This window comes from Mya arenaria, chromosome 13 (assembly GCF_026914265.1).
Source record: "Mya arenaria isolate MELC-2E11 chromosome 13, ASM2691426v1".
Taxonomy (NCBI): domain Eukaryota; kingdom Metazoa; phylum Mollusca; class Bivalvia; order Myida; family Myidae; genus Mya; species Mya arenaria.
In genome coordinates, this window is record NC_069134.1 from 33,132,969 (window position 1) to 33,157,707 (window position 24,739).

At 38.9% G+C, this 24,739-nt stretch overlaps 1 protein-coding gene across 3 annotated transcripts; it reads left to right on the forward strand.

Annotated features, from left to right (window-relative positions):
- Positions 1-1,311: 1,311 nt before the first annotated feature.
- Positions 1,312-23,956, forward strand: LOC128214247 (serum paraoxonase/arylesterase 2-like). 3 transcript variants are annotated; one of them, XM_052920620.1, is made up of 9 exons: positions 1,312-1,527; positions 15,958-16,028; positions 16,578-16,633; positions 17,837-17,993; positions 18,322-18,445; positions 18,943-19,146; positions 19,552-19,633; positions 20,589-20,723; positions 22,474-23,956. In XM_052920620.1, the coding sequence occupies exons 1-9, from the start codon at positions 1,463-1,465 to the stop codon at positions 22,645-22,647; spliced, it is 1,068 nt and encodes a 355-aa protein (XP_052776580.1). In that variant the 5' UTR covers positions 1,312-1,462; the 3' UTR covers positions 22,648-23,956. The 3 variants fall into 3 exon arrangements, with proteins under 3 accessions (XP_052776580.1, XP_052776582.1, XP_052776583.1); XM_052920622.1 differs by lacking the exon at positions 1,312-1,527 and adding an exon at positions 10,741-10,770; XM_052920623.1 differs by lacking the exon at positions 1,312-1,527 and adding an exon at positions 13,645-13,663.
- Positions 23,957-24,739: the final 783 nt, after the last annotated feature.

Here is a 24,739-nt window from a genome sequence, read left to right on the forward strand (position 1 = left end):
CATTGTATTATTCTATAAATAACTCAGGTACCAGGATATATAGATAATACTGCTAAATAAATATGCAACAATTTTCTTATAATTGATTACAGATATATAAGTAATTAAAATAGCATGTTTATGAAAAATCTTTATTATAGAATATACACATGGGTCTAAGAGATTGCAAAAAATGAAACAATTCATATCTCAACATTCCAATCTATGTCTATGTCTTTATGTATATTGCGGAATGTTTTGGGCGTATTATTATTACCCTATATTACACATAGATTAGACGAAAGCTATCATGCGGCGTTTAATTGAAACCTATAAATGCATTGGGTTCATTCATCAGAGGTTTATTAATGATTAATGTAACGCATAGCATGTTGTGTACGCATGGCATCATCGCTATTATGTACGAGAATGTAGCCGTATCAAACAACAAGTGGTAATGCAGTATCAGTGCCTAGCGCTCTGCATTATGAGGGTAATACTATGAAAAGGGTTTACTCAGTACCAGGGCTTCTAAAAACCGTCAATTTGCCGGTCTGGTCCGATTTTGACTTTGGCGGACCGATTGCAGTTACAGAAAATGGCCAAAGAATCGGTCCGAAAGTCAGCAGTACTCACTATTAGTTAAACCATGGAAAGTTGTATCCCTTATAAAGGTGCTTTAAACCGACAACTTAAAAAAACGAAGAGGTGTCTTCGCAAAGAGCTTGGGTATCGCACCCGGATATATATCTTGTATCTCAATATGTTTCTTCAAGTTTGTTTATATCTTGACTTAGCATTGCTGTCACGGGGGAAGATTACTGTAGTCTTGAGCCATTTGTGGTTAAAAAGCCTCATAATTACAGACGCATCTAAGCGCTTGGACGACAGACAGTGAAACTGGAAAATCTCACACTGACTATCAGATTGAGCTAGTGTTGGCTGTTTATATGTGTGTTTGGCTGTTCGAAAGTGTTCTACTTAAGGAGCTCCGTATGGACGAGTGTCTATGTTTAGACCCGCGCGACATACAATGATAAGGAATGCGTAGTTTAAAACGAAAAGTAATAGTTTACTACAACTTCTGAAAATTTTATTTCGGTATTCAGATATTCAATCGAAACAAATAACGAATATTAAAATATCGATTTTGTCATTCGTTTGCATCCTTAGTTAATACGTTATATCTCTATATATTTTTCTGATATTGTTTTTTTTCCTGATTTATCCATGCGCAAACTTATAAAGTTTTGTCTGTGGTAAACTCGTCACGGTAAATTGCATTTAATGTGCTGTGGTTATATTGATGTTTATCATATCTTATCAATGCATATCATCATTTAAACTTTATAATACCTCGCCCTTAAATGCGAAATAAAGGAAGTAAACCAGTATTTCATAAGACGTTAATGCGCAATAGTCAATGGATATAAAAAAGATCTGATAGTTTGTGAAGGAGTATTAAAACTTTTCTGACCACGTAATGTTGCGGTCAGTTGTGTCCGCGGTGGTGTTGGGTTTAGTTCTTCACTATGCCATGAAATACAGGTAAGGTCAGTTGTGGCCACGATGTTGTTGGGTTTAGTTCTTCACTATTCCATGAAATACAGGTAAGGTCAGTTGTGGCCGCGGTGCTCTTTGGTTTAGTTCTTCACTATGCCATGAAATACAGGTAAGGTCAGTTGTGGCCACGATGTTGTTGGGTTTAGTTCTTCACTATGCCATGATATACAAGTAAGGTCAGTTGTGGCTGCGGTGCTCTTTGGTTTTTTTTCTTCACTATGCCATGAAATACAGGTAAGGTCAGTTGTGGCCACGATGTTGTTGGGTTTAGTTCTTCACTATGCCATGATATACAAGTAAGGTCAGTTGTGGCCGCAATGTTGTTGGGTTTAGTTCTTCACTATGCCATGATATACAAGTAAGGTCAGTTGTGGCCGCAATGTTGTTGGGTTTAGTTCTTCACTATGCCATGATATACAAGTAAGGTCAGTTGTGGCTGCGGTGGTCTTTGGTTTTTTTCTTCACAATGCCATTAAATACAGGTAAGGTCAGGTGTCGCTGCGGTGTTGTTGGGTTTAGTTCTTCACTATTCCTTGAAATACAAGTAAGGTCAGTTGTGGCAGCGGTGTTGTTGGGTTTAGTTCTTCACTATTCCTTGAAATACAAGTAAGGCCAGTTGTGGCAGCGGTGTTGTTGGGTTTAGTTCTTCACAATTCCTTGAAATACAGGTAAGGTCAGTTGTGGCCGCGGTGTTGTTGGGTTTAGTTCTTCACTATTCCTTGAAATACAGGTAAGGTCAGTTGTGGCCGCGATGTTGTTGGGTTTAGTTCTTCACTATGCCATGAAATACAGGTAAGGCCAGTTGTGGCAGCGTTGTTGTTGGGTTTAGTTCTTCACTATTCCTTGAAATACAGGTAAGGTCAGTTGTGGCAGCGGTGTTGTTGGGTTTAGTTCTTCACTATGCCATGAAATACAGGTAAGGTCAGTTGTGGCCGCGGTGTTGTTGGGTTTAGTTCTTCACTATGCCATGATATACAAGTAAGGTCAGTTGTGGCTGCGGTGCTCTTTGGTTTTTTTCTTCACTATGCCATGATATACAGGTAAGGCCAGTTGTGGCCGCGGTGTTGTTGGGTTTAGTTCTTCACTATGCCATGATATACAAGTAAGGTCAGTTGTGGCTGCGGTGCTCTTTGGTTTTTTTCTTCACTATGCCATGATATACAGGTAAGGCCAGTTGTGGCCGCGATGTTGTTGGGTTTAGTTCTTCACTATGCCATGATATACAAGTAAGGTCAGTTGTGGCTGCGGTGCTCTTTGGTTTTTTTCTTCACAATGCCATTAAATACAGGTAAGGTCAGGTGTCGCTGCGGTGTTGTTGGTGTTTTCTTCTTCTTCACTATTTATTGAAATACAGGAAAACTAAGTTGAGGCCGCGATGCTGTTTGGTTTAGTTCTTCACTATTCCTTGAAATACAGGTAAGGCCAGTTGTGGCAGCGGTGTTGTTGGGTTTAGTTCTTCACTATTCCTTGAAATACAGGTAAGGCCAGTTGTGGCAGCGGTGTTGTTGGGTTTAGTTCTTCACTATTCCTTGAAATACAGGTAAGGCCAGTTGTGGCAGCGGTGTTGTTGGGTTTAGTTCTTCACTATTCCTTGAAATACAGGTAAGGCCAGTTGTGGCAGCGGTGTTGTTGGGTTTAGTTCTTCACTATGCCATGATATACAAGTAAGGTCAGTTGTGGCCGCGATGTTGTTGGGTTTAGTTCTTCACTATGCCATGAAATACAGGTAAGGCCAGTTGTGGCAGCGTTGTTGTTGGGTTTAGTTCTTCACTATTCCTTGAAATACAGGTAAGGTCAGTTGTGGCAGCGGTGTTGTTGGGTTTAGTTCTTCACTATGCCATGAAATACAGGTAAGGTCAGTTGTGGCCGCGGTGTTGTTGGGTTTAGTTCTTCACTATTCCTTGAAATACAGGTAAGGCCAGTTGTGGCAGCGGTGTTGTTGGGTTTAGTTCTTCACTATTCCTTGAAATACAGGTAAGGCCAGTTGTGGCAGCGGTGTTGTTGGGTTTAGTTCTTCACTATTCCTTGAAATACAGGTAAGGCCAGTTGTGGCAGCGGTGTTGTTGGGTTTAGTTCTTCACTATGCCATGAAATACAGGTAAGGCCAGTTGTGGCAGCGTTGTTGTTGGGTTTAGTTCTTCACTATTCCTTGAAATACAGGTAAGGCCAGTTGTGGCAGCGGTGTTGTTGGGTTTAGTTCTTCACTATTCCTTGAAATACAGGTAAGGTCAGTTGTGGCCACGATGTTGTTGGGTTTAGTTCTTCACTATGCCATGAAATACAGGTAAGGTCGGTTGTGGCAGCGTTGTTGTTGGGTTTAGTTCTTCACTATGCCATTAAATACAGGTAAGGTCAGTTGTGGCCGCGATGTTGTTGGGTTTAGTTCTTCACTATGCCATGAAATACAGGTAAGGCCAGTTGTGGCAGCGGTGTTGTTGGGTTTAGTTCTTCACTATGCCATGAAATACAGGTAAGGTCAGTTGTGGCCGCAATGTTGTTGGGTTTAGTTCTTCACTATGCCATGATATACAAGTAAGGTCAGTTGTGGCCACGATGTTGTTGGGTTTAGTTCTTCACTATTCCTTGAAATACAGGTAAGGTCAGTTGTGGCCACGATGTTGTTGGGTTTAGTTCTTCACTATTCCTTGAAATACAGGTAAGGTCAGTTGTGGCCACGATGTTGTTGGGTTTAGTTCTTCACTATTCCTTGAAATACAGGTAAGGTCAGTTGTGGCCACGATGTTGTTGGGTTTAGTTCTTCACTATTCCTTGAAATACAGGTAAGGTCAGTTGTGGCCACGATGTTGTTGGGTTTAGTTCTTCACTATTCCTTGAAATACAGGTAAGGTCAGTTGTGGCCACGGTGTTGTTGGGTTTAGTTCTTCACTATGCCATGATATACAAGTAAGGTCAGTTGTGGCCACGATGTTGTTGGGTTTAGTTCTTCACTATTCCTTGAAATACAGGTAAGGTCAGTTGTGGCCGCGATGCTGTTGGGTTTAGTTCTTCACTATTCCTTGAAATACAGGTAAGGTCAGTTGTGGCCACGATGTTGTTGGGTTTAGTTCTTCACTATGCCATGATATACAAGTAAGGTCAGTTGTGGCCGCAATGTTGTTGGGTTTAGTTCTTCACTATGCCATGATATACAAGTAAGGTCAGTTGTGGCCGCAATGTTGTTGGGTTTAGTTCTTCACTATGCCATGATATACAAGTAAGGTCAGTTGTGGCCGCAATGTTGTTGGGTTTAGTTCTTCACTATGCCATGATATACAAGTAAGGTCAGTTGTGGCCGCAATGTTGTTGGGTTTAGTTCTTCACTATGCCATGAAATACAAGTAAGGTCAGTTGTGGCAGCGGTGTTGTTGGGTTTAGTTCTTCACTATGCCATGATATACAAGTAAGGTCAGTTGTGGCCGCAATGTTGTTGGGTTTAGTTCTTCACTATGCCATGATATACAGGTAAGGTCAGTTGTGGCAGCGGTGTTGTTGGGTTTAGTTCTTCACTATGCCATGAAATACAGGTAAGGTCAGTTGTGGCCGCGATGCTGCTTGGTTTAGTTCTTCACTATGCCATGATATACAGGTAAGGCCAGTTGTGGCAGCGGTGTTGTTGGGTTTAGTTCTTCACTATGCCATGAAATACAAGTAAGATCAGTTGTGTCAGCGGTGTTGTTGGGTTTAGTTCTTCACTATGCCATGAAATACAAGTAAGATCAGTTGTGGCCGCGGTGCTCTTTGGTTTTGTTCTTCACTATGCCATGAAATACAAGTAAGATCAGTTGTGGCAGCGGTGTTGTTTGGTTTTGTTCTTCACTATGCCATGAAATACAGGTAAGGTCAGTTGTGGCCGCGGTGTTGTTGGGTTTAGTTCTTCACTATGCCATGAAATACAGGTAAGGTCAGTTGTGGCCGCGATGCTGCTTGGTTTAGTTCTTCACTATGCCATGATATACAGGTAAGGCCAGTTGTGGCAGCGGTGTTGTTGGGTTTAGTTCTTCACTATGCCATGAAATACAAGTAAGATCAGTTGTGGCAGCGGTGTTGTTGGGTTTAGTTCTTCACTATGCCATGAAATACAAGTAAGATCAGTTGTGGCCGCGGTGCTCTTTGGTTTTGTTTTTCACTATGCCATGAAATACAAGTAAGATCAGTTGTGGCCGCGGTGCTCTTTGGTTTTGTTCTTCACTATGCCATGAAATACAAGTAAGATCAGTTGTGGCAGCGGTGTTGTTGGGTTTAGTTCTTCACTATGCCATGAAATACAAGTAAGCTCAGTTGTGGCAGCGGTGTTGTTGGGTTTAGTTCTTCACTATGCCATGAAATACAAGTAAGATCAGTTGTGGCCGCGGTGCTGTTGGGTTTAGTTCTTCACTATTCCTTGAAATACAGGTAAGGTCAGTTGTGGCAGCGGTGTTATTGGGTTTAGTTCTTCACTATGCCATGAAATACAGGTAAGGTCAGTTGTGGCCGCGATGCTGCTTGGTTTAGTTCTTCACTATGCCATGATATACAGGTAAGGTCAGTTGTGGCCGCGATGTTGTTGGGTTTAGTTCTTCACTATGCCATGAAATACAGGTAAGGTCAGGTGTCGCTGCGATGTTGTTGGGTTTAGTTCTTCACTATGCCATGATATACAGGTAAGGTCAGTTGTGGCCGCGATGCTGCTTGGTTTAGTTCTTCACTATGCCATGATATACAGGTAAGGTCAGTTGTGGCCGCGATGTTGTTGGGTTTAGTTCTTCACTATGCCATGAAATACAAGTAAGGTCAGGTGTGGCCGCGATGCTGCTTGGTTAAGTTCTTCACTATGCCATGATATACAGGTAAGGTCAGTTGTGGCCGCGATGTTGTTGGGTTTAGTTCTTCACTATGCCATGAAATACAGGTAAGGTCAGGTGTCGCTGCGATGTTGTTGGGTTTAGTTCTTCACTATGCCATGATATACAGGTAAGGTCAGTTGTGGCCGCGATGCTGCTTGGTTTAGTTCTTCACTATGCCATGATATACAGGTAAGGTCAGTTGTGGCTGCGATGTTGTTGGGTTTAGTTCTTCACTATGCCATGAAATACAAGTAAGGTCAGGTGTGGCCGCGCTGCTGTTGGGTTTAGTTCTTCACTATGCCATGAAATACAAGTAAGATCAGTTGTGGCAGCGGTGTTGTTGGGTTTAGTTCTTCACTATGCCATGAAATACAGGTAAGGTCAGTTGTGGCCGCGGTGCTCTTGGGTTTAGTTCTTCACTATGCCATGAAATACAGGTAAGGTCAGGTGTCGCTGCGGTGTTGTTGGGTTTAGTTCTTCACTATGCCATGATATACAGGTAAGGCCAGTTGTGGCAGCGTTGTTGTTGGGTTTAGTTCTTCACTATGCCATGATATACAGGTAAGGCCAGTTGTGGCAGCGGTGTTGTTGGGTTTAGTTCTTCACTATGCCATGAAATACAAGTAAGGTCAGGTGTGGCCGCGGTGCTCTTGGGTTTAGTTCTTCACTATGCCATGATATACAGGTAAGGCCAGTTGTGGCAGCGGTGTTGTTGGGTTTAGTTCTTCACTATGCCATGAAATACAAGTAAGATCAGTTGTGGCCGCGGTGCTCTTTGGTTTTTTTCTTCACAATGCCATGATATACAAGTAAGGTCTGGTGTCGCTGCGGTGTTGTTGGGTTTAGTTCTTCACTATGCCATGAAATACAAGTAAGGTCAGTTGTGGCCGCGGTGCTCTTTGGTTTTGTTCTTCACAATGCCATGATATACAAGTAAGGTCAGGTGTCGCTGCGGTGTTGTTGGGTTTAGTTCTTCACTATGCCATGAAATACAAGTAAGGTCAGTTGTGGCCGCGGTGCTCTTTGGTTTTGTTCTTCACAATGCCATGATATACAAGTAAGGTCAGGTGTCGCTGCGGTGTTGTTGGGTTTAGTTCTTCACTATGCCATGAAATACAAGTAAGATCAGTTGTGGCCGCGGTGCTCTTTGGTTTTGTTCTTCACAATGCCATGATATACAAGTAAGGTCAGGTGTCGCAGCGGTGTTGTTGGGTTTAGTTCTTCACTATGCCATGAAATACAAGTAAGGTCAGTTGTGGCCGCGATGTTGTTGGGTTTAGTTCTTCACTATGCCATGAAATACAAGTAAGGTCAGGTGTGGCCGCGGTGCTCTTGGGTTTAGTTCTTCACTATGCCATGATATACAGGTAAGGCCAGTTGTGGCAGCGGTGTTGTTGGGTTTAGTTCTTCACTATGCCATGAAATACAAGTAAGATCAGTTGTGGCCGCGGTGCTCTTTGGTTTTGTTCTTCACTATGCCATTAAATACAGGAAAGGTCAGTTGTGGCCGCGATGTTGTTGGGTTTAGTTCTTCACTATGCCATGAAATACAGGTAAGGCCAGTTGTGGCCGCGATGTTGTTGGGTTTTGTTCTTCACTATGCCATGATATACAAGTAAGGTCAGGTGTGGCCGCGATGTTGTTGGGTTTAGTTCTTCACTATGCCATGATATACAAGTAAGGTCAGGTGTGGCAGCGGTGTTGTTGGGTTTAGTTCTTCACTATGCCATTAAATACAAGTAAGGTCAGGTGTGGCCGCGATGTTGTTGGGTTTAGTTCTTCACTATGCCATTAAATACAAGTAAGATCAGTTGTGGCCGCGATGTTGTTGGGTTTAGTTCTTCACTATGCCATGAAATACAGGTAAGGTCAGTTGTGGCCGCGGTGCTCTTTGGTTTAGTTCTTCACTATGCCATGAAATACAAGTAAGGTCAGGTGTGGCCGCGATGTTGTTGGGTTTAGTTCTTCACTATGCCATGATATACAGGTAAGGTCAGTTGTGGCCGCGATGTTGTTGGGTTTAGTTCTTCACTATGCCATGATATACAAGTAAGGTCAGGTGTGGCCGCGCTGCTGTTGGGTTTAGTTCTTCACTATGCCATGATATACAAGTAAGATCAGTTGTGGCCGCGATGTTGTTGGGTTTAGTTCTTCACTATGCCATGAAATACAGGTAAGGCCAGTTGTGGCAGCGATGTTGTTGGGTTTAGTTCTTCACTATGCCATGAAATACAGGTAAGGCCAGTTGTGGCCGCGATGTTGTTGGGTTTAGTTCTTCACTATGCCATGATATACAAGTAAGATCAGTTGTGGCAGCGGTGTTGTTGGGTTTAGTTCTTCACTATGCCATGATATACAAGTAAGGTCAGTTGTGGCCGCGATGTTGTTGGGTTTAGTTCTTCACTATGCCATGAAATACAAGTAAGATCAGTTGTGGCCGCGATGTTGTTGGGTTTAGTTCTTCACTATGCCATGAAATACAAGTAAGGTCAGTTGTGGCCGCGGTGCTCTTTGGTTTAGTTCTTCACAATGCCATGAAATACAAGTAAGATCAGTTGTGGCAGCGGTGTTGTTGGGTTTAGTTCTTCACTATGCCATGAAATACAGGTAAGGTCAGTTGTGGCCGCGCTGCTGTTGGGTTTAGTTCTTCACTATGCCATGAAATACAAGTAAGGTCAGTTGTGGCAGCGGTGTTGTTGGGTTTAGTTCTTCACTATGCCATGAAATACAAGTAAGGTCAGTTGTGGCAGCGGTGTTGTTGGGTTTAGTTCTTCACTATGCCATGAAATACAAGTAAGATCAGTTGTGGCCGCGGTGCTCTTTGGTTTTGTTCTTCACTATGCCATGAAATACAAGTAAGATCAGTTGTGGCAGCGGTGTTGTTGGGTTTAGTTCTTCACTATGCCATGAAATACAAGTAAGATCAGTTGTGGCAGCGGTGTTGTTGGGTTTAGTTCTTCACTATGCCATGAAATACAAGTAAGGTCAGTTGTGGCCGTGCTGCTGTTGGGTTTAGTTCTTCACTATGCCATGAAATACAAGTAAGGTCAGGTGTGGCCGCGATGTTGTTGGGTTTAGTTCTTCACTATGCCATGAAATACAAGTAAGGTCAGGTGTGGCCGCGCTGCTGTTGGGTTTAGTTCTTCACTATGCCATGAAATACAAGTAAGGTCAGTTGTGGCAGCGGTGTTGTTGGGTTTAGTTCTTCACTATGCCATGATATACAAGTAAGGTCAGGTGTGGCCGCGCTGCTGTTGGGTTTAGTTCTTCACTATGCCATGAAATACAAGTAAGGTCAGTTGTGGCAGCGGTGTTGTTGGGTTTAGTTCTTCACTATGCCATGATATACAAGTAAGGCCAGTTGTGGCCGCGATGTTGTTGGGTTTAGTTCTTCACTATGCCATGAAATACAGGTAAGGTCAGTTGTGGCCGCAATGTTGTTGGGTTTAGTTCTTCACTATGCCATGAAATACAGGTAAGGCCAGTTGTGGCCGCGATGTTGTTGGGTTTAGTTCTTCACTATTCCTTGAAATACAGGTAAGGTCAGTTGTGGCCGCGATGTTGTTGGGTTTAGTTCTTCACTATGCCATGAAATACAGGTAAGGCCAGTTGTGGCCGCGATGTTGTTGGGTTTAGTTCTTCACTATGCCATGAAATACAGGTAAGGCCAGTTGTGGCCGCGATGTTGTTGGGTTTAGTTCTTCACTATGCCATGAAATACAAGTAAGATCAGTTGTGGCCGCGATGTTGTTGGGTTTAGTTCTTCACTATGCCATGAAATACAGGTAAGGCCAGTTGTGGCCGCGATGTTGTTGGGTTTAGTTCTTCACTATTCCTTGAAATACAGGTAAGGTCAGGTGTGGCCGCGATGTTGTTGGGTTTAGTTCTTCACTATGCCATGAAATACAGGTAAGGCCAGTTGTGGCCGCGATGTTGTTGGGTTTAGTTCTTCACTATGCCATGAAATACAGGTAAGGTCAGGTGTGGCCGCGATGTTGTTGAGTTTTGTTCTTCACTATGCCATGAAATACAGGTAAGGCCAGTTGTGGCCGCGATGTTGTTGGGTTTAGTTCTTCACTATTCCTTGAAATACAGGTAAGGCCAGTTGTGGCCGCGATGTTGTTGGGTTTAGTTCTTCACTATGCCATGAAATACAGGTAAGACCAGTTGTGGCCGCGATGTTGTTGGGTTTAGTTCTTCACTATGCCATGAAATACAGGTAAGGCCAGTTGTGGCCGCGATGTTGTTGAGTTTTGTTCTTCACTATGCCATGATATACAGGTAAGGCCAGTTGTGGCCGCGATGTTGTTGGGTTTAGTTCTTCACTATGCCATGAAATACAGGTAAGGTCAGGTGTCGCTGCGGTGTTGTTGGGTTTAGTTCTTCACTATGCCATGAAATACAGGTAAGGCCAGTTGTGGCCGCGATGTTGTTGGGTTTAGTTCTTCACTATGCCATGAAATACAAGTAAGGTCAGGTGTGGCCGCGATGTTGTTGAGTTTTGTTCTTCACTATGCCATGATATACAGGTAAGGTCAGTTGTGGCCGCGATGTTGTTGGGTTTAGTTCTTCACTATTCCTTGAAATACAGGTAAGGCCAGTTGTGGCCGCGATGTTGTTGGGTTTAGTTCTTCACTATTCCTTGAAATACAGGTAAGGCCAGTTGTGGCCGTGGTGTTGTTGGGTTTAGTTCTTCACTATTCCTTGAAATACAGGTAAGGCCAGTTGTGGCCGCGATGTTGTTGGGTTTATTTTTTCACTATTCCTTGAAATACAGTTAATGTCAGTTTTGGCCGTAGTTTTGTTAGATAGATAGATTTATTTCAGCATAAAATTTACATAGCATGGAATTAAACACATGATAAATAATATCAGGAATAAAATATATCCATGTTAACTACATTATATATCTAAGGATAACACAAAAAAGGGATTGATAATCCCTTATTTCCATTGTGGTCCTTATATAACAAACTAGTTGACATAGGAAGACATGCTATTAAGAAATTATAATTAAAAAAAAAATAAGTAAAAAATATCACAGTAGAAGACTAATTATGTATTAATTGTATTGCATATTTAAATATAAATAAAAATATGTTAGGTAAAATAAGAAGTATCACAGTGTATCACAATTGAAGTGCTGTTCAAATACTAGATTAACAGAATGTATTCAACAATGGACAATAAAACAAGACATAAATATCCATGAATAATAGGTATGCTAAATTAAAAATGTAAGATTACCTTGGACATGAATCTATCTATTACAATATAAAATACATGATATATGAACAGCCCTAGTCCAACAAATATGTTTTAAGGGAAGATTTAAAAGACTTCAAAGACTTGCTGAACCTTATTTCCTTAGGGAGATCATTCCATAGTGAGCATCCTCGGTAAGCAAAGGATTTCTTACCAAAACTATTGACCTTTGGATATGAAAAACGCCTACTATCCATAAAATCAGTGCCCTGAGAAGTAGCGGACATTCTGAATCTAGTTTTATAATTGTGTGCCACACTAACGGGGTTAAAATGTTCACTTAGATATGAAGGGGCCAATTTGGAATGAATCTTAAAAACATGACAAAGAGTTATAAAATCAACCCTTTTGTCCACAGGTAACCAGTTAAGACAATTAAACTGAGATTTTCCAATGTGGGACCTAGATTCTAAATTTAAGACAAATCTCATTAGTTTGTTTTGTGTGACCTGAAGCTTATTACGCAAGTCTTGGTTAACAGAATAAAACCAGATGGTAGAGGCAAAGTCTAGATGGCACTGAATAAGGGACATGACCAGTAACCTTTTTGTGTGCTGGGTTAGGTACTCACGCTTCCTAAATAAGAATTTTAACCTTGTGTTTGCCTTTTTCATGACCGACCTAGCCATGTCCTCAAAAGACAAGCAATTATCAATGGTTGCGCCTAAATATTTTACTGAAGTTTTACATTCAATTGGCAAACCTTTGCAATTCACGTTTAGATTGCCTTTAGATTTAAGCCTCTGTTTTGACCCGAATAAAATAGTTTCTGTTTTACCCAAATGCAGAGATAGCTTATTACAGATAAGCCACTCACTAACAAGTTCTAATTCTTCAGAAAGGCGAGACTCTAAATCTTCTGTACTTTTGCCTGACACTAAAATTGCGGAATCATCGGCGTATAGGAGCAGCTTATTTCTGACAACAGCTGGCATATCATTCACGTAAATTGATCCTTGTGGGACACCACATGTGACCTTTGATTGAGAGGATAAAGTACCAGAGACTGAAACAAGTTGGTGACGGTCGGACAGGTATGAGGAAAACCATCGTGTTGTTGACTCGTTCAGACCAATGGCTTTAAGTTTCATTAGAAGAATATCATGGTTGACCGTATCAAACGCTTTCTGTAAGTCTAAGAGCACCATGCCAACAAGATTTCCTTTATCCATATTAAAACGTAGGTAATCGGTCAAATAAATGAGGCATGTCTCAGTAGAATACTTGCGTCTATACAGAAGTTCATTGTTTGTCAAATATTCCTCAACTTGGTCATAGATAACCTTTTCTAAGACCTTAGATATGATGTTTAAAATGGAGACTGGACGATAATTCCCAACTTCAGTTTTGTCGTTTTTCTTAAAAAAGGAACAACACGTGCAGACTTAAGGTCATCTGGAACGACTCCTTGAGTGATGGATAGGTTAATTATATGTGCAAGGGGGTTTGCTATAATGTTTGATGATTCCTTAACAAACTTCGAGGGAATACCATCAAGACCAGTTGCCTTGTTGGAGCTAAGGCTGTCCAAGAATTTCGATACTTTACTTTCTGTAACTATTGAAGTACCAAAACTGTTTGGTTTTACACCTTTGGACGAATAATATTGAAAAACAAAATTTCTGCCAAATCTGTTTACACACTTTGGCAGTTTATCAACAAGGTTTGCAGCAACAGTTGTGTAAAAGACATTAAAAGCTTCAGCTACCTTGGATTTATCAAAACAAATTTCACCATTCACATTCAAACCAATGCTGGAAGAGGACTGGCTCTTCTTGGAAGCCAACCAGCTGTTTAAGGCTCTTCCATATAGATTTTGAATCATTTTTATTACATTCAAGTGTGTTCTTAAAATAATTCTTTTTTGCATTTGTAATACATGGGCATAGTTTCTTAATTTTCTAAACATACATAAATCTTCCTCAGTTTTACTTCTCTTATATTTCTGAAAAGCCTTATCTCTAGCCTTAATACTCTGAAGAACCTCATTCATGGTAGTTGGGTTTTCTTCTTCACTATGCCATGAAATACAGGTAAGGTCAGTTGTGGCCACGGTGCTGTTGGTTTTGTTCTTAAATATGCTTTGAGATACATGTCGGTCAGTTGTTGCCTCGGCGCTGTAGGGTTTTATTCTTCAGTATGCCATGAATTACAGGTAGGGATAGTTGAGTACGAGGTGCTGTTTGGTGTTGTTGTTCACTATGCTTTGAGATACATGTCGGTCAGTTGTTGCCTCGGCGCTGTAGGGTTTTATTCTTCAGTATGCCATGAATTACAGGTAGGGATAGTTGAGTACGAGGTGCTGTTTGGTGTTGTTGTTCACTATGCTTTGAAATATAGGTAAGGTCAGTTGTGGCCGCGGTGTTGTTGTGTTTAGATCTTTATTATGCCTTGAAATACAGGTAAGGTCAGTTGTGGCCGCGGTGTTGTTGAGTTTAGTTCTTTATTTTGCCATGAAATACAGGTAAGGTCAGTTGTGACCGCGGTGTTGTTGGGTTTTGTTCTTCATTATGCCATGAAATACAGGTAAGGTCAGTTGTGGCCGCGGTGTTGTTGAGTTTAGTTCTTTATTTTGCCATGAAATACAGGTAAGGTTAGTTGTGGCCGCGGTGTTGTTGGGTTTAGTTCTTTATTATGCCATGAAATACAGGTAAGGTCAGTTGTTGCCATGGTGCTTTTGGGTTTTGTTCTTCATTATGCCTTGAAATACAGGTAAGGTCAGTTGTGGCCGCGATGCTGTTGGGTTTAGTTCTTCATTATGCCATGAAATACAGGTGAGGTTAGTTGTTGCCATGGTGCTGTTGGGTTTTGTTCTTCATTATGCCTTGAAATACAGGTAAGGTCAGTTGTGGCCGCGATGCTGTTGGGTTTAGTTCTTCATTATGCCATGAAATACAGGTAAGGTTAGTTGTGGCCGCGGTGTTGTTGGGTTTAGTTCTTTATTATGCCATGAAATACAGGTAAGGTCAGTTGTTGCCATGGTGCTGTTGGGTTTTGTTCTTCATTATGCCTTGAAATACAGGTAAGGTCAGTTGTGGCCGCGGTGCTGTTGGGTTTAGTTCTTCATTATGCCATGAAATACAGGTGAGGTCAGTTGTGGCCGCGATGTTGTTGGGTTTAGTTCTTCATTATGCCATGAAATACAGGTGAGGTCAGTTGTGACCGCGGTGTTGTTGGTTTTTGTTCTTCATGATGCCATGAAATACAGGTGAGGTCAGTTGTGGCCGCGATGTTGTTGGGTTTAGTTCTTCATTATGCCATGAAATACAGGTGAGGTCAGTTGTGACCGCGGTGTTGTTGGTTTTTGTTCTTCATTATGCCATGAAATACAGGTGAGGTCAGTTGTGGCTGCGGTGCTGTTGGTGTTTGTTCTTCATTATGCCAGGTGAGGTCAGCTGTGGCTGCGGTGCTGTTGGTGTTTGTTCTTCATTATGCCATGAAATACAGGTGAGGTCGGTTGTGGCTGCGGTTCTGTTGGTTTCAGTGTTTCAATATACGATAAATTACATGTAAAATCAGTTGTGTCCGTGGTACTGTTGGGTTCTTAACAATGCCATGTAATACAGGTAAGATCACTCTGATCATGTTTGAACCGTGAATTGTGAATTTTAATAACACAAAATGAATGGTCTAAAAACAAAAATCATCTAGTTGTGAATATGTTTACCAGATTTATGTGGATAATTTTAAAGTTTTCCTTCTTTGTCATCCTTAAACGTTTTCGCAGCACACCAACAACCACAACGACGACGAAGGCACCCAGGCGATACCCAAACCTTCAATCCGGCGTGCTTTAGATTATATTTTCTGTTGATTGTACATTGTTTATGTCTTAAAGGGATGTTCTAGTATATCCATATAGCTATCTGAATCTGAACACCGCACTAACATTTACGATTTAGCCTACGCCTATGTGCAAACAGCTGAACAGCTCACTTTATAAAACCATTAAATGACAAAATTGAACTTAAGACGTTTTGTTAGAAGTTTTTTAAATGATTAATTAGAACCCGCCCGGCGATGCAATTTTCATGTAGAAAAAGCCTATACATTAATATTGTTCACTTCGTATTTGTTTATTTTCAAAAAGTTACTGCTCTCAAAGATTGAGTGGATACACTTGTGATTTGTTGTATTTTTAACAAGACTTGTGAGGACTGTTTCAGCTGTGCATGTTCATAAATAAATAGGTGAGCCCATTATTAAATATCTTACTATTAAAAGTTAACAACGACGTCGCAATTCACGTTGTAAACTTTAACGATGTTCTGAACAATCGGCCCAAAATATGGTCTCTTAGCTTGAATAACAAATTACTGTGTTTCAGAGACTGGGCAGGATTTAGCATAAATATCATACCCAAAGTTCGCCCTGGACCGTGCCACTATGCTCGGAAAGGTTTGTATACGTCGGTTTTTAAACATACAAATCTTTATTTCTATTTGCTATGGTTTATACATCTATCAATGTTTCGCTCCTCTAGGAAGGAATTGGGGACAAACATAGGGAGTTAAGACAAACTGCAAAAAATGTCGTCGAAATCCCACCCTTTGAGCTTGGCAATTTAGCAAAATCACTGGAGGTCGGAGGCGTTCCAGTAATCTTAAATAAAGTAAAAAAATGACCAGGTATAGTAACCGAGTTGTGGTCTCACTGGACCTGTCAAAATCCCGGCTTCAGAGTAACTCGCTGTCTAAGTCCCTTTACCCCTAGACCCCCAATGCGGTTGGGCAAAATATCGATAGGTGTATTACACTTGGTTTTAAAATATAACATCGAACCAGTGACAGTTGTAAAAATGCTGCCATGGCATCATTTTAAATCAGTAATTTAATGTATTATCATCAAACACTATAATCGCTTTTTAATCTAATTGCCATTGTAATAGAACACACAAAACACAGTCTAAAGAAAAAATATTGTAACCCCCGTTTGTTTTCATCAAAGATGGCGGGACGGAAGACCTGACCTACATTGGAGATGGTATTTTTATAGCGTCTGGCGTAAGTACACTTAAGTACCATTAAATTATAAATGACGTAATTTCATTCGGTTTGCAGTAACGTTAAGTTAAACATGTCACATATTAATACGCAGGATTTATTTCGGAATACCGTTTTCAAAGTTAAACCGTTTAACCCATACGATTTGGTGTTTCCCCGGGTTTATTTTTGAACACATTACTACAATTTATCCAAATACGCTTTCCTGATGGAAGCCAACGTTTAGTTTCAAAGAGTTTTTGTTGGTAACAAACCAGTTCCAGTTTTGATTTACATGTTTTGAACTGTTTTGAAACCGGTTTCGATAGTTCTATGGACATTTGTGTAGTTTAATGAAAAGTGTGATTGCAGAAGAAAATGATAGACGGATGATATTTTGCTTGTTTACACTTGAAGTACACAATGTTGCCTCCAGTCAGCGACACTGCTTCTGCAGGTATTATCCGAGATAGGAAGACAGAAATTGTCAATCATGTTGGTTTATGTTGCCATTGCTAAAACCATTATAATCACGACCTGGCCTAAATTTCTCGAAACTTCTTAAGTCCCTTATAACAGGATTAAGCTAATCTCACTATTTTTGTTGTTCTATAAATTGTTTTAAATTAACTTCTTAAAGAATTTTTAGAAACTATGTAGGAATAATCTGAATGATTATCAGAATAAACCATTTTTCAATTATCAAAATCCATTTTCAGTATGTATTTTGGCTATTGAAATAAGCGACTTAAGCCTGTTAAGCTTAAGAAGTTTCGAGAAATTGGGGCCAGAACCTTAAGAGCTAACTTTTTTCATTTAAAGTAAGTTTTCGACTCGATAAAGCTTCTGAAAGGTTTTAGTAATGCCCACAATAGGTACCATATGCGAAATTTGACAAACACGTCTCCGTCGCAATAAGTCGCCTAGTCACTTGCATTTGAAGCAACCAGTTCAAGTTTTAACAGTCGTGAATTCTGTTATTCCGCAATTTCCCCAAAGTTTTCTCGTCTAGTAGTATTCGGATAAAACCTACCGTAACTTCCCCCGGAGATAATTTTCCAGTTTCAAAGACCAGTTTCAGTTTACACAAAATAAATGATAAAACTGAATCTGTTTCAAGAGATAAAGTTTGCGCAACTTACACAAAACCAAAGCTAGGTTGTTACCAACAAATACGACCTTATTGCTTTTATTTCTTTGTCATGCTTTGGTCTTCCTTACAAGGGATACAAATGGAACAGCGACCGCGGTGAAATTTTATCCATCGACGTCAACGATGAGACGTCAGTTATGACGCCGCTAACAATCACAGACGCACCAAATAGTGACGGCTTCATGGTTCGGTGTCACGGAATATCAGCTTGGAGGGATCCAGAGTCCGGTAAATGTAGCCAAAAGCCTTTCTGAGAGTTGGCAAAATCAGTGTATGTATACCACTTGATAAATTTCGTCGTATATGCTCTGTCGGAAGGCAGCATTTAGCTTCAAATGAAAATTAAATACAAAGATAACTTTTCTTTTTCTACACCATTTGTCACTCAAGAAGGGCAATATGCATGAACTCTCACTCAAGAAGGGCAATATGCATGAACTCTCACTCAAGAAGGGCAATATGCATGAACTCTCACTCAAGAAGGGCAATATGCATGAACTCTCACTCAAGGAAGCTAATAGTTTTTTTTTTTAAATATTACACTGTTTACTTTCAGGCACTATATACCTGTACGTATTAACCCATCCTGAGTCGGCTGATCGCGTGGAAGTGTTCGAGGTCGTCCTGAAGGGACTTCATCTTAGACATATTCGCTCCATTGTTGACCCAAGCTTCACATTGTAAGAAATTAGGATGTCTGAATGTTGTTGTTGTTTTTTCCTGTAAAACCTAGAATAGAAGAATTGTTTAACTTTTGTTAATTTGAATTATCGTCGACTTTAGTTTCGCTTTGTAAGAACATACATATTGGCAAAACGGCTTCGTGAAAATAAATCTTAAATCATATATTTTCTTTAAAGCCTGAATCCAAATATGTGTTCATCTTATACTTATCTGTAGCATAAACGATCCCATCTTCACATTTGAAGATCAAGTGGAGTAGTTGAGTGGTATGGAAGTTCTGAAAGACCAAACCAAGTCCATCCGATGAACGTTCACATAGCCTCTCAAAAGGCCACTAGTCTTTATGACTACCCTACTCAAAACTAAAATCACTGTTATATACAAAATGCATGACAAAGAGATAGCTGTATCTTTGTCCTGATAGGCGACGCGATATGCTTTTAAAACAATGTGTATTATCATTAATACTTGAAAACCATTCAACCTTTTTCAGCATGAAAGACCTTGTAGCGGTGGGCCGCGACCAGTTCTACATAACGCGCTACAACTGGTTCCGGTCGTTCGTGTGGATCCGCCTCTCACACTGGCTCCACATCCCGGAAGGCCCCATCCTGTTTTACGACGGAGGTCAGGTGATGCGCGCTCTCCCGGACTCATACTTCCTACCGAACGGCATAAACGCATCTCCAGATAAAAAGTGAGGAAATACACTTTTGACTTTGTTGTTACAAGCTTTGAACCTCAAGACTTAACCAATGCCAGAAGTGCATGTACAGATAGATAGATATTCGGGTTCTTCACAAAGTAATCACAAACGCTTGGTAAGATATATGGGATTTTTTATTCCTTTTCTGCAGGATACGAAATTCTCCTGCTCGTTTCCCGTCAGCTTTCGATAAGCATACAGTATCATGGAATCATGCTTACAAGTGGCATTGTATAATTTATGTGATGTATAATAAAAGCTGTTGTTGTTTGGCTATATCACATTGATAACACTTATACAAAATAGTGACTTAAAATCTGTTTAAGATAAAGTCTGTTTTTATCAATGAACTCTATTGAACTCATTCATATATACATTTTTATAATGTATTTTAAGGACAATATACATGGCCGAATTGGGCACAAAAACAATCCACGCATTACAGAGGGATGACAGTAACAAGTTGACAACAACATGGGTACCATTTTTTTCTCTAACCATCTACCCTATTTTAATCAAATTGCATATTACAACTTCCGTACAATGTAGGATTGAATACAATATATTTACACTTTTTTCTATTAAATCTAAAAAAAACTGAAGCCATTTAGATTAATATTCAAAATGTTGCTGAATGAAAGATGTTTACTTAAAAAAAGTATTTCCGTTTTTAATTGTCGCCTGTTGCAAAGGTATTTCCCTTAACATTTTTTCTATTATTTTTCTTTCATCTGCTTGCAAATGTCTTAATTTAACATTCCTATAATCTCTTTTTGTCGCCTCCTTGCAAATGAATTTACCTTAATATTCATCTTATTCTTTTTGTTGCCTGCTTGCAAAGGTATTTCCCCGAATCTTCCTTTAATCACTTCTTGTTGCCGACTTGCAGATGTATTTCCTTTACCATTCCTTTCGTCCCTTTTGTCGCATGCTTTTCAAAGATCTTTCCCTTAAACCTTTAATGGAATTTCCGTTTTTGTCGATGATTTGTAAAGGTCTTTCCCTTGTCACTTTTAATCCTTTGTTGTCACAAACTTGCATAGATATTTCTCTTACCGTTTTTTTTAAATCCTTTTTGTTCGACACCAAGCAAATGTATTTCGCTTAACATTATTTATTTTATTTATTTTTCGCCTGCATACAAAGGTGTTTCACTTAACGATATTTTAACACGTTCATTGTCGCCAGCCAGAAGAATTTTTTCCCTTGACATGTATTATAATTCAGACGTATTTCACTTGGGATTCCTTCACTTTAACCATTGTCGCCTACTTAAAAAGGTATTTCCGTTGTTAACATTCTTTTATTCCCTCTATGGCACCCGCTTGCAAAGGCATCTCCCCTTTTCCTTTTTTTTATTTTTCTTTAACACTCTTTTTAAGCGAAACATTTTATAAGCCTATCTTTGAAAATAATTTATTCATTGTAAACAGAAAGAGTACGTGGACTCGGCTGTGGACAATATAGAAGTTGACAAGGATACGGGGGACCTGTGGATCGGCTCTCATCCCATCACTTTTAGGATTGTGGACTTCTTCGGGTGGTTCGGAAAAATACCGGCATCACAGGTTAAACATCTTCTTTTAAAGAACGGAACAGGACAGAACATCAATTTATTTCAGTCCAAAGATAATTACATACAACGAAATAGATCAAAACGACCCTTGGCCATACTACGTGTTTTATATATGCATGGTCATCGGCGAGTCAATACATGAAACGAAATACGATGTAGTATTTAAAGTGACACTCATATTCAAAATCAAAGCATACACATGTATAACAAACATCAACTTTGACTGATAAACCTTTAACTTCTTACTTAATAATGCATTTATGGAAAAAATATTAATTACTGATAATACGATTGTAACCGTGTATTTAATAGCAGAAAGAGCAAAAACATTAAAAGATTGGTGAATGCTAAAAGATTTACTATGGTCTACTAAAGTCTCATTAGGTAGAAATACCATGTTTTATGCTCATTTGTTTCCAATTAAACCCGGTATCTTTCATAAGAACCATTGTTTTCGACATTTATTCATCTTTTTGGAATATTAAAACAATATTATTAATTGTGATGAATCTTATTTAAAGTACACACTATGGTATTTTGTACTGAATACATTAATTTGCTTCTTAAAGAAAATAAATGTAAATAAGATCTGGTCATGCCAATAGTAATCACGTTTTTAGAAGACAGTCACATAATATATACTATGTATAAAAATGCTTAGGCTACAGAGTAATCTTATGTCTTATTTCAAAAGCTCTATATACAAATACAGCGAGTTTTTTTCAACTATATGAACATTCTTTGACATGAAAAGCTACCTGGTTTTATAAATGCTTGGATTTCTACAATAATATCTGGGCAGGTATCTTTGTCTTATTTCGAAATTCAAAGTGCATTAAAAAAAGAAGTGTGAAACTCATTATCTATAATGTTCCATGATGTTCCAATCATATCAACAATAGTTGTTATATTCTATCTCAACGTTTCGATTAAAACCCTATGCGATCATAATCTTAATTTGCTGATAGCATTCCGATTCTTTTCAATATTTACACATTTTAATTGAATTGGAAATCTTATTTGAGAAATATTTCTATAAAAAAGTGCTACGAAGAATCGTTGAGTCTACCATGAACGTTTTGGCCAAAGTTATCTGTAAGTCTTTGTTTAAAAAGTAGCAGACATTTCAGGTCATCTCAAGCACTTCGTGATAACCAAACATGATTGACTCCCAATGAATCTTTTTTTTACTTGATGTGCCCAGTTATTATTTAGAAGACGAATTTCAACACATATATCTATAGTTTAGATTACTGTATTTGTGTTCCTAGTCTTCCCGTCTCTGATAGGATCACGTCGTGTTGTGAACTTGTTTTTACTGTTCTTTTTGATAAATAGGGTATGTTTTCGTTCTTTATGAATTATTTTCATGGAGCCCCATACTTCACTAGCTAGTGTTTTTGTGGCCAGCATAAAAGATCATCCTGTTTTAAAAACAATTACCAAGTATATAAAATTAATTTCAATGGCGGTACCATCATATAAGATTTCCGCAGAAAGATGTTTCCTGATATGAAATACAACGATAGGAGTATATTAACACGCTCGTTTAGGGCGTTTTGCGCTTAATATTTATTTCGAACGCGGTTTTTTAAACATTTTACCTCATTTAGTCTCATAGTAGTTTCTAAAACGTTGTAATACATTAGACATAAGAGTTTAACACAGAAAAACATGAGAATTAAGGCATCTTTCTAATCAACTATACGCTATTTAAGACAAATACTGTTTCTTTACATCAGGTTCTACGAATAAAGATACGTGATGGTGTGATGACGTCATTAGAAGAAATTTACGCAGACGACGGTGACGAGCTTAATGCGTCGACGGTGGCGGCATACGGAGCCGGGAAACTTGTCATTGGGAGTCTGTTCACACAAACTGTCGTCTGTGATGTCAAATACTTGACGAAATAATTAGAAATGTGCTGTTTTCTTGTTGTTGCTTGATGTTTAATAGAGCTAGACAACCATATACACATTCTTTATCTCAAACAAAACTTGTATGTACCTTATTTGTTTATATTATAAATGCATAAACCAATGCATATTTTATTACAGAAAAAATGCAATGCTAAGAAACAAACACACCAGGCGAGTGTTAATTGCTTGAATTAAGACACCGAGGCAATAGTAGTCTAACCATCATCCATTACGTACAAAGATTACATACCATCAAATAAAGTGATTATATATTCTATAGCAAATAGATCAATTTGAACACGGATTAATTGATTTCACGACCGCCAACAGTCCAACATCATGTAAGGGAAGAAAGCTTCACATGTGTTCTAAATATTAAGGTACGTTTACCATGTGAAAAAATAAAATTAGTTGAACGTAACAATTTTATATTCGAAAAGTGTCCCAACTCAGGCGGATGAGAAGAAAATGTAAACAACAAGAATACTATGTTAAAATCACAAACCATTCAGCTTCAAAGTGATATGAAATAACCATGCTTCAGTTCAGTGGAACGTGTTTAAAAGAAACGCTTGTACACTAAGTTTGGTTTTATCTGCCCTATACCCTGTTCTGTTATGAAATGAAATGTTATTATTTGGAAACTGAAAAAAGCAATAATTTTCTTATTAAAACGTGTATGACAAGCAATAAATTACTGAAAATGTTTATATAAACTAACTTTTGATAAAAGGAATAAAAATGTTCGAAAAAATACAATGAAATTATTTGTAGCAACAACGACCTTAACTGGAAGGAAAACGCGTTAAAGAGGCATGCAACGTACTGTAATAGTAATATAATGATTATAATTCATAGAACTATGATCAGTCTTTTTTAATCGCACGAGACATTGTGCAAATCAATCCTTGTCAATATTTTCTGTAAGAAGTATAAACAAACAGCGACCGTGACCATGAAGCGAAGTGTGTAAAAGTGATTTGCACAGATGCTCGAAAACAACCGAGGCTTGGTGGATAATATATACTAACACCTTTAGAGATTGGCTGGGTCGCTATGATTTATCTAATTGAACAAAATGCAAATTCATGATTTTAAAGGATTGGATAAGAACATTTTCAATACTTTGTATACAATCTCATTTTGAACATCAATAGTTAAGATAGGGGAAGTTATCATAATTTTTATATACACTTTGCTTGTATGCTTGTATCGATTAATTACCCTGATACAACTCATGCCTTTCTTGTATGTTATGTATTTTGACGGTGGCCTTTAATTGCTGAATAAACTGTTGACTTGATTTGACTTCACTTTGAAGTCACTTATCTTTTATTCACAGCGGACCTTATCCTGACATCTGACGTTATTTATCGCCCAAACAATAATACTTAATTGCCTCGGTATCTTTGCGAACACATGCCGAAAATGATTGAATATACATGTGTACAACCAACTCATGTCACCTTACCAAGACAGTTGAGTATGTATTCGAAATCAACAATTCCGTATTCCAAACATCTGTGATACCGACTAGAGATGTTCATGATCGTAACAGTAACGCGCTGAACATGCATGCTAACAGGAAGGACATACTGTATACCGTAAGGATCGCTTGTTTTTGTTTGCGTTCTCGGGTAAGTAATCCTTTTAGTACAACTATGCAAACCAATTATTTGGAATAGAAAAAAAACCAATGGTAAAAATATTAAATCCAGCGGTCAAAATATTAACTAAGCGTTTCTATTAAATATCGCCCTGAAAATGCTGTCACTTGTCTGTGATATTAATACAACGTAGAGTTTTATTCGCTTTAATTGGCGAACTATTTCTTTCAAATTAAACAAATTTATAACTCTTTTCTTTCAAATTAAGTAATATACGTTTCACATGAATACATAGTTTAGAACGACATTGACGTAATACGCACGCATGGGAAGGTCTTCAACTACAACTTGCAGCCAAAATTATCTGTTCTTTTTGTGTGATTTATATGTATTTATAATTTGTTTGTCTTCATGATGTTTTATCCAAAAGAACCGACGAATATGATTAATCTCAAATTTTTTGGGAGAGAAGGTTTTGT